The 12,841-nt window shown below is 37.0% G+C and overlaps 1 protein-coding gene and 1 long non-coding RNA gene across 2 annotated transcripts in view; both read left to right on the top strand.

Annotated features, from left to right (window-relative positions):
- Positions 1 to 12,841, top strand: part of LOC134798946 (uncharacterized) — a 295,916-nt gene that overhangs the window by 55,753 nt on the left and 227,322 nt on the right. The window lies entirely within an intron of this gene.
- Positions 1 to 12,841, top strand: part of LOC134798930 (steroid receptor seven-up, isoforms B/C) — a 101,932-nt gene that overhangs the window by 20,483 nt on the left and 68,608 nt on the right. Inside the window, exon 2 of the mRNA XM_063771362.1 lies at positions 9,371 to 9,916. Coding sequence (XP_063627432.1) covers positions 9,371 to 9,916 — 546 coding nt within the window. The remainder of the gene's footprint in view (positions 1 to 9,370; positions 9,917 to 12,841) is intronic.

Below are 12,841 nucleotides of genomic sequence, written 5' to 3' on the forward strand. Positions count from 1 at the left end.
AAGTGTATTCATCCTTACGTATCTTATCATGTAAACAAATGTGACGTCAAAGTGTCATTCCAACAATACGATTTATAGATAATCTAGACATCGTAATCTCAGATGTTTTTAGGTGATCCTTCGTTACTGCGATAACTGATAAAAATCTTATTAGAAATGATATTGTTCAGTTGGTATTTGGTTGATTTCAATACTTTGTGAGTTTCTTTAAGTATGAAACATCATTTTAAGTGATGATTATTGTGTAATTCCAGAGAAAGTGTGATAACGTCTTCGAGAAGTGTTTGTTTACATGATTTACATGAGTAAGTATGAATACACTTATATTATGTGATGATCATTGTTGTCTATGCGACAGCATGATAAAACAGTGTCCGTCACGTGTGACAGATATTTTATCACGTGGATAAACTCATCCATAATATACAGGTTCGTCTGGGGGTCTATTTGACTTATTAGATCGTTTTTTAATATTCTCAGAAGAACTTAGAACTCGCGCGAAGTGATAGGAGTTTAAAATTTTGATAAAAATGTTTGGCACGTTTTCAGCAATTCTTGAGATTCCTGATGTCGTCAGCTGTCTAAACAATCTAGAAATGTTACTATTAAGATATTTTTTTCAGAATTTTAAAATTAGTGAAAGCAAATTCTCAAGCAAAAACTATATTTAATTGTGTATTATGCTTGCGGCGTTTTTTAATGGCTAATTGTAATTTATAGCTTTGGAACTAATTAATACCAACACTTTTGATGCTGGCTGATTATAAATGGCCCGTATATATTGTGAACTGTTTTTTTTTTATTGTACTATTGCTTATTTTATTTTAATGCTTTGTCACACACAGACAGAAAAACTCGCCATATCTTAAAATTAGCAATGACACGAAATGTTAAAAAGAAAGTCGAATTGCGTTCACGGCTAAAATCGTTTCCTTCATACAATCTGTGTGAAGTACAACTCTGATCTGGCAATCTTCTATTTAACTTCACATAATATACGTAAAGTCTAAACTCCCTTACTCGAGTGTAACAGAACTGGCCGCGTAGCCAACGTGCCAATCGCTAACGCTCCGTAGCGATCGAAACGCATCTGTCACTGTCGCACTAATATGGAAGAGTGATAGAGAGACAGAAAGCGTTTCGTTATCGAAGCGATAACGATTATCACCTTGGCTAGGCCGGCTGGGTTCGTAGCCAAGATGCAAATCGTTTATGTTCCTTAGCGAACGAAACGCAACTGTCTCTGTCACAGTAATATGGAAGAGTGATAGAGAGAGATGACTACGCTACGCCACGAAGCGTTAACGATTGGCATCATGGCTAAGCTCCCAGAAATATTTTTTTCTTTAAATAGTGCAATATGATCTTTATTACCTAATTCTTAAGATTTAAAGTTCTCTGCTGAACGAGTTTCCTTCGTTATAAGGATTTGTACGTGCACGGAATATGAACGCTAAGAAAATTTATAAATGTTGGTTTTTGATGCATTCGGCGTAAGTAGGTTGTGCAAGAGAAGATTTTTAAATAGCTCCGTTTAGTTGTAGGTAATTATTAGAAATTTTGTAAGTATAATAAATAATAATAAATATTATGCGACATTTTTACACAAATTGACTCGAGCTCCACGGTAAGCTCAAGAAGGATTTGTGGATACTCAGACAACGATATATGGTATATACTTATAAATACATAGAAAACAACCATAACTCAGGAACAAATATCTGTGTCATCACACAAATAAATGCCCTTACCGGGATTCGAACCCGGGATAAGAATAGTAAACAAGGTTTTTTTTTATTTGTAAAAAAGTTACTAAAATCGTAACCCTTTCATAGTCGCATAAGAAGCCTAATAATTAATTGGTAAAAATTAATTATGAAAACCGGATGTCATAATAAAAGTCAAAACCAAGACCAGCTATATGTTATACCGTAACATATGTATGTTAATCTTCAACTAACGCCTTGTTAGAAATACATAAGTATTCTCATAAATAATTACTATAAATTATACATATTATAATCTTTATTTACAAAATATATGGCGCATCTATTAGTCACGGCGTTTACCGAATTTAAATTTTATTAATCATACTAATTTTGTTTATTGTAGTAAAAGCGTTAATTTTACTTAATCTGCCTTGGTATGCGCTTATAAGTCCACGCGCACACTAACGATTGGAATCTATCATTAGTCTGCATACATTTTCCGACAATCAAAAAAGAAACGGTGTAAAATTGATCACACGAGCCAATTCGAACGCACACTGTCATGAGAATGATATTTGAATCATGTTATTTAGTTATAGTGCGTCTCGCCCGCACCAACATGTACGGACAAGTACGCGCGAAATGCACGATAACTAAATGACAGCAGTTAAATGTCAGTCTGATAACTCTGATATCAGTGTACCGTCAACCGGGGTGAATAGGGATGGTTGGGGTGAATAGAGACAAAAAATTGTGATTTACCTGACAATTTCTTAAAAAAATACTAACTTTCCATAGCGCTGACTAGACGCTGACGCTCAAAAGACGCTAATGTGAGCCTTAATTCGTAATAAAGATAGACTTACGAGTGAAATCCGAAATGAGACGTACTCGTATGCAAATGTCCACTAATGGACAACTTCTACGGAACCACTGTTAATGCTAATATACATTAATTATCATCTATAAAGATATGGTTAACATAGAACTGACAGTATTGTGACTGCTTAGGAACGTTTTTGAATCACTTTGAATCACAAATATTTTGACTGGACATTACGTAACTTGCGTGCTTCATGTTGTGATCGGGAGCCGATTATGACTTTTAAAATCTGACATTTCTTACGGCTCTCTTCAATTTTATGTGTTCCATTTTTATCGCCTATCGCTATGTCCATCACTTTTGCACTTATATATTTTGTTAGAACGTGGTGACAAGCGATAAAAAGGCGACCGTGCTACCGCCGCTGAAGTACAGCGAGCCGGAAAGTTTTGGTTTTTAAGGGTCACAAATTTTCTTGTGGTGATTTATTATGTATCAGATAAAATTTAGCCGCAAAGATAATAAAAGTGCAAAATGTGGCGGGATTCAAGTGGAAGCAATTATCACCTTGTGTCGTAATTAATAACACACGTGGAAGGTGTGGTAGCGTGGAGTTAAAAAACTGTTTTCTACACACACTGTGTTAAAAGTGCTCGTCCACTACCTCAAAAATCGATTCGATTTAATGGGAAAGTGTACAGCGTCCTTAACGAGTTGTTTATTGTATGAATTCGGATTCCGAGGCAATTTGTTTGATTTAAATCAATTATAAAATGTAAATGTTTCTTAAGAATAAATGTGAGGCGAATTCTGATTTACAAATTTGTTATAGTTTTGATCTTGTATGGACAGTACTTACAGTGCATCCCACGCACACTAATAAACGCGAGTACTATGTCTAAAGCCGACCACTGACTAACAGGCCGCCGGACGGTATCGGCCTGTCAGTTAGAACAAAAATTTGACAGCTCCGAACAACTGACAGGCCGATATCGTCCGGCGGACTGGTAATCAGTGGGCCTTAAGAGCGCTTTCGCATTGTCCAATCCGACATCGAATGTCGGATGAACTTGGACAAACACAGATGCTAATAGACAATGCTCTATGACAACAAGTGAAACAAGTCCTTTTATTTTTGTATTGATGCTTTCTTTTGAACAATAAGCAATAATGCAATGTTTACTTTTCACTCTTTGTAGTCACATCCGCCGACATCCGATATAGGATCAGACACAACGTTCAGTCAGGCGTGGCTCACTCTGCGATTTCGTCGCTTTGCTACAGGTAGCGAAAAGTACATCCGTTCCACACCAATTTTGGTGGCTAGCCATAGGCCGCGCGTGGCGCTGTCGCCATCCTAGCGGCCATATCTGTCCTGATCGTAACAGACGCGTTATGTTAGAGAGTGAGTCTTCTGTACCTAGTACTATTATTTATTCTGTGGTTCAGTGTTTTTCCCTCGTACCAATCAGCGTGAGCACGTCCAAGTCGTATCAAAACAAGATAGAAAACTTAACAAATTGGGAAATCAGAATTGCCTCACAGAGGCATTATGCAAGCCTTCTAAAGATGGCTACTAATGCTACTATTATAAATTTGTCAGCAAAGTAGCCTTTGCTGTTCGTGTCATTGGGTGTTATTTATTGGGTAAAAAACGCTTAACGTATTTATTATTGAATTGATGAATGTTCTAATTATTGTTTATTAATGATATTTATATGTATATTAAAATTAGCTAGTTCGTGATATTCGATTTTCCTTGTATTTCTTTTTTTTCTACCTAAGTATAGGTACCTATATTTTATCATAGAATCACCGGAATCCGTGGTTTCAATTCATGACAGCCAATATTGGTGTTTTACTTGCCAATTGATTTATTTATAATTAACTTTATGCGAGTTTGTTTAACCATAACTTATTCCTGTTTAAAGATTTCTGATATAAACGGAAATAATGACGGCTCATACATTACATGATATCCTTTGACATAACACATAGACAAGCACGTTATAGTCGAATGTCTAAAACGTCAAATGAATGACAGCGGGCGCCGCGCCGTGTGCGTGAGCGCATAGACACCATGAGAATTAGATATAATCGAGATAGGTACAGAAGGCCCTTTTCTAACCCTTGCAATTGCATGTAAAGTGTCATTCTATGGAACTTACTAACTATATAATAAACAAACCGCCATATTGAAATTGTCTCTGAATGACGAATTTACTACTGACTTTTGTTTACATAGTTAGCAAGTTCCATAGAATGACAGTTAACATGAAACACTATATTTTTACTGCCCTTTAATTATTTTTATTGATATTGTTTTTGCTCTATTAGGCCCAAGCGAGAGTTTGACTCACGATTTTTGCCAAATGCGAAGTTTATAAATATTCCGTGAGCACAGTTGTTTTTCCGCTAAGCCAAACTAACATTACATATTCTCGTAAGATCTAATTGGATCGAAATTGCCCATAGTTCTGTAACTATTGTTGTAGTTGTTAGTTCTGTAGCTAAGGCAAAGCAGAATAACAGAACAGAACAGCACTTAAATCTAAATCAGATCCCAGCAAAACTGTATTAACAGTTTGCCTGCAGTGACACCAGTTTGACTGCAATGACAACACTTTATAACCCTATTGACTCGACACTTGTAAAGAGGCCCACTGATTAACAGTCCGCCGGACGGTATCGGCCTGTCAGTTAGAACAAAATTTTGACAGTTCCGAACAACTGACAGACCGATACCGTGCGGCGGACTGTTAATCAGTGGGCCCCTTAAGATCAAGATAGCGTACTGTATTATGTGCACTATGATCGATTAGTGACGTACCTCGGTCCGAGATGTATCGACGGATAGCGTAATGTAATGACGCTATTAAGTGAGGTGTCGACGCGTGGGAGCGACCCACATTCGGACAACACTTAACTGATCATATTTGAGTCTTATGTCTTTGTATTAAGGTTTACGAATGACAGATAATGATGGACGATGGTACGTCACGAGTTGAGCGTCATTATTTCCGTTTCAAACGGTGTTATGGATAAATCAGTATTGTTTCCGAAATGCGTGAGGATTTCTTTTAATTTATAGTTTGTTTATATTTTTTTCTTATGGTTCAGTTAGTCATATTTTGATACTGTTTAATAATTCAGAGTGGATAAATAGGAGGAGTATTTCACAAAGTTTTATTGACCGTAATTTCAGAAAGTTGGTTAGACTGTGACTTGTCAGTAAGAACGCATTAATATATCTATAAGCTCCATACTTGACGTAGTACTTAGCATAAAAACTTAGCGTATTCAGACGGCTATTTAGGCGATAATTTATTAGCAATCGGCGTATAAATGCAAAACTTACAATATCTTTTATTTACGTGACTATTTATAACATCTCTCTAGTATTAAACATAAGCTTACTCAAAGACATCGACCTCTTTTAAATCTTCATAAATACAACCTGCTTACGATTTTCCCTGAGAAAAAAACAAAAGCCGACCAGCGCGTGCGCGAGCATTCGAGTCGGTGACAGGCCGACCAACTTGTAAACTGTATCAGATCAAGCGAAAATAATCTTTAACACTAATCGATAAGGCGGTCCTTATCTATCAATGTAAGTTGGTAGGAGCGTACGGTTCCCGCCAAAAAACGAATTCACAAGAAAATACTTCGGATGCTTAGCGCGCTGGGCATTTTTGTCGGAGTACAATTTGGACCGTTCGATTTGAATTCGTTCGGCATTTAAGAGCGGATTCGTTCCGTATTGTACAGGTGTCGTTTAATAGTTTATTTTGAATAATATTGTTTGAAAAGTTAACCAAATAAAACATTTTTTTGTTTGGCAAAAATAAAAAATAAATTAACAGCCATGTAGGTACAAGTAGGTACCTAATGGCAAAAAAAAATTATACCTTCTCCGGCAAGACAACTTTGTCAGTAGAAAAAGGAACGAAATTCTAAATTTGCATAGGATTAGGAATCGGTCTTTCGCGCCTCATTTATCATATTTTCCGTCTTTTAATACTAAAAAAAACTAGCTTGGAGTATAGACGAATCACAGATCTAAAAACTCTTTAGCTTTTGATCAAAAACTACACCAAGAAACCAAAGTGCTTTATTAAAACAAGAATTAATATGAATTAACCCAATGAAAAGTAAACGTCATCGCTGCATTAGTCTGTCTGTCCGTCCGTCAATCACTGTGAGAACTCATTGAGCTCATAAAAGTTTGGTAATAAACACTATGCTGCTTTATTGTCTTTGGGATGACGCGATCGTCTATTATGTAACACTGTATTGAGGGTAAATTAAGCTTTTAAATCACTTTTCACCACACCAGCTCTGCTCGGAAAGGCTTACTTTTCTCTTCAAAAACTGATAGCAAAGTTGTATTTTATTTTATTTTCAAATTCTGTTTAACCCTCGTGCTTTGAAACCCTCGCAACGCTTAAGATTACATTTTTCGAACCACTCGCTACGCTCGTTGTTCAATTTTGGAATCTTTCGCTTGCTCGGGTATCAATATTAGCACGAGCGGTTAAACAACAACTTTGCCCCCTTGTAAAACAAATAACTATTTATATTTTACGCAGTCGTTTGTAATTAAAAATCTACTAAAAATAAACTAGCCGCTGCCATCAATATAGGTTACGCTATAATTTTAACGTGAAATAACGTGAGATCTCACATTAACATTCAAGTAACGTAATATATCTATCGTATTAGTTTTCGTTGCTACAAATTGAAATACAAAGAATTTTGAGCGAGTCGAAGTTTTACATACAAAACTTGGTACTAACCAGACGTAGAATACATGTTACTACTTCCATACATACCTATGTATTATGTAATTTAAGCATGTAATTTTTAAATAAGGGGGTTTTCAGAAAAAATGGTAAGTACCATTTACTTTTTTTTTAAATACCATCAACTTCTGGGTTATTTAGACTTAGAATCACGACTACCTACTATTAAATGAGACGAAGAAAAAAAGTATCCCCAGTTTTTCATACAAATTTTAGGTGTCAGTTTTGTAACGGTCCATACAAAATGTACGTGAAAATGCGTTACAAAAACGAATATTTTTTTTTGAGACACTTTTTTTTTTCAAATTGATAGTCCCTGATTCTGAGTAGAAATAACCCAAAAGTTGATGGATTTTCGAAAAAAAGTAAATGGTGGGTACACTTTTAAATGAAAATGCCCGTAAGAGACTAAGTGTGATTGTATGGGAGCGGCTTTTGGCGCCGAGTGCGTGTGGCTCTTAATATCAGTTCTTATTAGTTTACTCGAGTAATTTGTCTCAGTTCCCATTAATGCGATTTAAATCATGGCCCGCTGACCGCTTTTACCTTTATTACCTCTGATTTCTATGTCAACATACAATAAAAAACTTTACTCATCACTCTCTTTGAATGTTTTAATGCTAGCATAAGAAAAATAAAGTATGATTCTCTCTGACAAGCGATGCTTGCCAAACTATACCCCACAAAAACATCGTGCTCAAACCGAATGACTGTCTGTGGTATTTTTTCGGCTAGACATTTTTTGAATAGTCGCGTAGATACCAGCCCGTCCAAAGTTTTTAGATCTAACGTCATGTCACGAACCAGAATTCACCGGCACAGATGACTGGTCCCCCCTACCTATTTCAAAAGAAACTTTAAACATTATAACAATTAAACTCAAGTACTGTCAGCAGCGGAAGTTGCTAAGCTGGCGAGGTGTTCAAAATTACCTTGACACGCTCTTATTCTCTTATCAATAAACTTCTGCTGCAGCTGACTGTACATACTACTTACATCGTTTTTTCTTACTAATAATGTATACATAATTTTGTTTATATTCTCTACCTCTAACTCTGGCTGCCATTTCTGTAATTAGAATTAACAAATTTAAAAGTCGAAAAATTACTGTCTTGGGTGAGACTTGAACTCACGACCCCTGGATAACCCCAGAGACCCCAGAGTTCAAGTCTCACCCAAGACAGTAATTCTTCCACTTTTAAATTTAATCTAAGTTTAATAGCATAGTTCGCAGACGTTTCTGCTTGTTAAAAAAAAAAAATATATATATATATATATATATATATATATATATATATATATATATATATATATATATATATATAATTAACAGTCAATTTATTATAGTAACGAACTAGCAGATGGATCTAAAAGTAAGACAATTATGAAGTAATTAAAATTATACGATACAGTAACAAATGTATTCGTCGCTTATAAAATTGAATTTTATCGTCAACTCAATTTTCCATAACGCTCAGAATCCATGTAAATTCAATCTAAAACCTCTAGAGTTACTAATTTAACTGTACTCCCCTTCGGTATTGTATCTCACAGAAACTCTTCAATAAACTTCTCCTTGTTTTTCGATTCTCATCTTTATTTTAATTGAACAAAGTTGTAAATTGTATCTCGTAAGTTAATGAGATAGGAGCTTGTGGAAGGTTTTGTGGTTTCTATTGTCGGGGGTCATAAACTGAGTTATTACAGTGACGCGGGCAATCAAGATGCTCATATGCTAATGGGGCCCAGGATTGCGAATTGCTGCAGTTAAGTTTTAAGGGACTCTAAATTCATTAGACTGTGGCTTGTCTGCCTTCATAAATAATTAGAGTTAGCATCGATTGTCTGCGCAATATGAGAAATAAAAAAAATATGAATCTTCCTTTTTTTTTACTGTACATCTAGTATTTAACTCAATTTACTAATTTTATTTGGTGAGCCTGTTATGTTATATAATTCCTAAATAAAATGTATGTTCCATCAGCTACGCGACGTCATTGCTATTTTATGTTTATTTGCCTATTTCCTTGTTCCAGCTGTCCAGAGAGGCCGAGTGCCGCCGTCGCAGCCCTCCGGCCTCGCGCTGCCCGGCCAGTTCGCCCTAGCCAACGGCGACCCCGCCGGCGGTCTCAACAGCCACCCCTATCTATCCTCCTACATTTCCCTGCTGCTCCGAGCGGAGCCCTACCCAACGTCAAGATACGGCCAATGCGTCCAACCGACCAACGTCATGGGAATAGACAATATCTGCGAACTAGCTGCAAGATTACTCTTTTCCGCTGTCGAATGGGCGCGGAATATACCCTTCTTTCCTGACCTTCAAGTCACTGATCAAGTGGCGTTACTCCGGCTCGTGTGGTCGGAACTCTTCGTCCTCAACGCATCCCAGTGTTCCATGCCCCTACACGTGGCTCCGTTACTGGCGGCCGCGGGTCTCCACGCGTCACCCATGGCGGCGGACCGAGTGGTCGCCTTCATGGACCACATCCGCATCTTCCAAGAGCAAGTGGAGAAGCTGAAAGCGCTCCACGTCGACTCTGCCGAGTATTCCTGTCTGAAGGCCATCGTCCTCTTCACGACAGGTAAAATTTTGGATAGTCTTTTTGGGGAAGCGCGGCTGTTGCTTTACAGGGTGGCCGGCGCTGGTGCCACTGTTACCAACTATGGAGAACTCCTTGTGTTAGTCAAGACACACTTAGATGCGTATGCGGAGGCTAGCCGGGTGCCACCAGCGCCTCCACCACCATCCGCCGCTTCCTCTGGCTACTATTCAACTCTGGACTCAACTCTCGGCGTCAACTCTTCGTTATCCTATGGCAGCTTCTTATCAACGCCTTCTCGATTACCACCAAATTACACAAGCAGCCCTAGAATGGCTGAGGCTAGTACTTCATCACCATTCAAACCGTGGGATGGTTTAGGGAAGAGTCAGAAGGATCTCGGAGGTTGACGCTGAGGCTTGTCCAGAGCGGGCTTTGGATAATTTGGATCTGGGGTGCTATTTTTTGACACGTCCTGGTATCTTGAAACCTCGCGGGATCTGATTGGGGTTATACCGGACACCAACCCATTTTTGTGCACAGGTAGGTTTCGAGTCTATAGTGCACAAAACCTGTTATCGTTCAGAATTTTGCGAGGTTTACGTAGGAATGCGGATCGTGTTTTGAAGAATAGCATGGCTGGTGTCGGAAAACGTCTCTTGAAAAGTTGAGAACGTAGGGTGTTAACGTTACCTTCGTAATGTACTTGGGAATAATAACTCTCGCTCTTCAAACCTAAAGTAGGTAGTCAACCGAAACTAGGTAGTCACGTCCTAAAGTAGGTAGGCTAGACCTAATTTAGGTAGGACTCTACGGGGAGCTCGCGACTTATTGTTCTCCAATCGCGCCTTTTATTTGTGATATTTATTAAAATATATTGTAATATAATTATTCGCATTATGTGCCGGTACACGCACGTACCGTTTAATTTAAGTATTTATTGAATGTAAATATTAATTTATTACTAATTTATTAATACACTCGCGTAATTTATTCGTAATCGTCTTTTGTTTCATTTTTCATTATTTTCAAGCTTTCCTTTTATAGATAGTAAACGTTAGAAGAGTCCTTATAGTTTTAAATTTTTTAAAGGCATTTTTATTTTGCGTTAAAGTCTAAAAGTCCTCTTTGAGATCGTAAAGCGTGCAGTCTATTGGGCATTAAAGTAAGCGTAAGTATTTCAAAGTATGCTCATACACACTGATTTTATAATTTATGGGATATTAAAGTTAGATAAATATTTTAGGTGCATGTAAATATGGAGGGTGCATGTAAACTGTATGTTAAGCCATGTCGCCATTTAGGTAGCAGTTAATCTTTGGAGCAATATAGTCTTCATCAAAGTGCCTACGATAAAGCATGTGTGGTAAGAAGAGATGTAATTTACTCCGGTTGGAGTATTTACAAAATATTCCATCTAGTTATGTAATTTTCTTTTTACAAAACAAAACGCGAGGTTTGTATAATAGCGAGCCCCTGTGAAATCTAAATTGTGCTATTTAATCATAATTTAAGTTACGAATTATAATGAGATATTATTTGACATTGCGAGAACACATTTGCCATCAGCATCACTCATGACAATTTTGGTTCGACACCACTTAATCTAGATTTAGGATCTTATAGTGTTTTTGGCGTATCGACCTTCGTAGGTAGCTTAATCTACGGAACGCCTCGCGCGCCTCGCTATGTCCGCGGTTAACTATTTTGAATTTTAAACCTACTTATATTTGTATGATATTACATTCATGGAGTATTACAGAAATATCTCGCCTCATCTGAAAAATTATAATTGGTTTTTTTTACCGAGATAATTATGTTTACAATTCTAATTATTATACTTAGTTACTTACCTACGAGAAAAAACTTGGAATATGACATAAATCAACTAACAACCCTAATGTGACCTGCCAATAGATAAATTGTAATCGATTTCATTCACCGCTAATGTAAAATTCCGTCTCCAAAAGCTCAACTAAAACCACATATCGACGTAAAAATCAATAAATCCCACCACGTCGTCTCGCAAGTTCGCAACTTAGACATTGATTGAGACTAGCCCAATTCACGAAACAACAGTATCCATAACCAAAACAACAGTAACCATAGCCAATATAACTAGACCTCCAGATACAAGACAACTACGAGTAGTTGGGGATCACACTTATACTGGTTGAGATGTGAGGCCACGCATGTACGGATTATCTGTGACATATCGCGTCGCGTCGACACTTTTGACAGGGATTATTCTCGCCAATTTGATAAATGAAATTACATAGTTAATTTATGAATGGAAAGACAGTGGTTTTGTATGAATAGGTATGTATTTTATTGGTTTTGATCTGATATATCCAACATGTCACAAAAACATTACATATTACGACTGAATGATAAATATCACTTAGCAAACAATTTGGCCTACATGGGTTGGCCAAAAATAGGTAGGTACTTACCTACTTAGGCATATTTACCTATTTCTTCTATTTGGGTAAAAAAAATTAACATTTTGTCCCCTAAACTGTTTTCCCGTTTTCTGACTTAATTTAAGCGCATAATATTTTACATAAAAAGAAAGTCCACTTTTCCCACATATTTCAACGTAAAAACCTTAAACCACGGACTAAACAGACTTCAAAAGTAGTTACCGTCGACGCACCCAAAAACCAGTTCATCTTGATCTTTCTCTCACTTCAATTTGTTCCAAGAGTAAGGGACCTGAGAGGTCCACTTTAAATGGCTAGGCCTTAGGGCGTATTGAATATGCAATAGTAATAATGTAGTTTTATAGATAGCTAACTTTCTCTGTGAGAACTTAGTTTGAACGGTAGCTAGGGCTGATTCAGAAATGGGAATATGATACTTGTGCCAAATCAATGGGATATAAATTGGTCTTAAATATGGATGTCGTCTATGTGCCCTAGTAAAGATTTGTATTCAAGGCAAGAGTGAACTATTACTGAACCATTC

Source organism: Cydia splendana, chromosome 17 (genome assembly GCF_910591565.1).
Source record: "Cydia splendana chromosome 17, ilCydSple1.2, whole genome shotgun sequence".
In the NCBI taxonomy this organism is placed as follows: Eukaryota; Metazoa; Arthropoda; class Insecta; order Lepidoptera; family Tortricidae; genus Cydia; species Cydia splendana.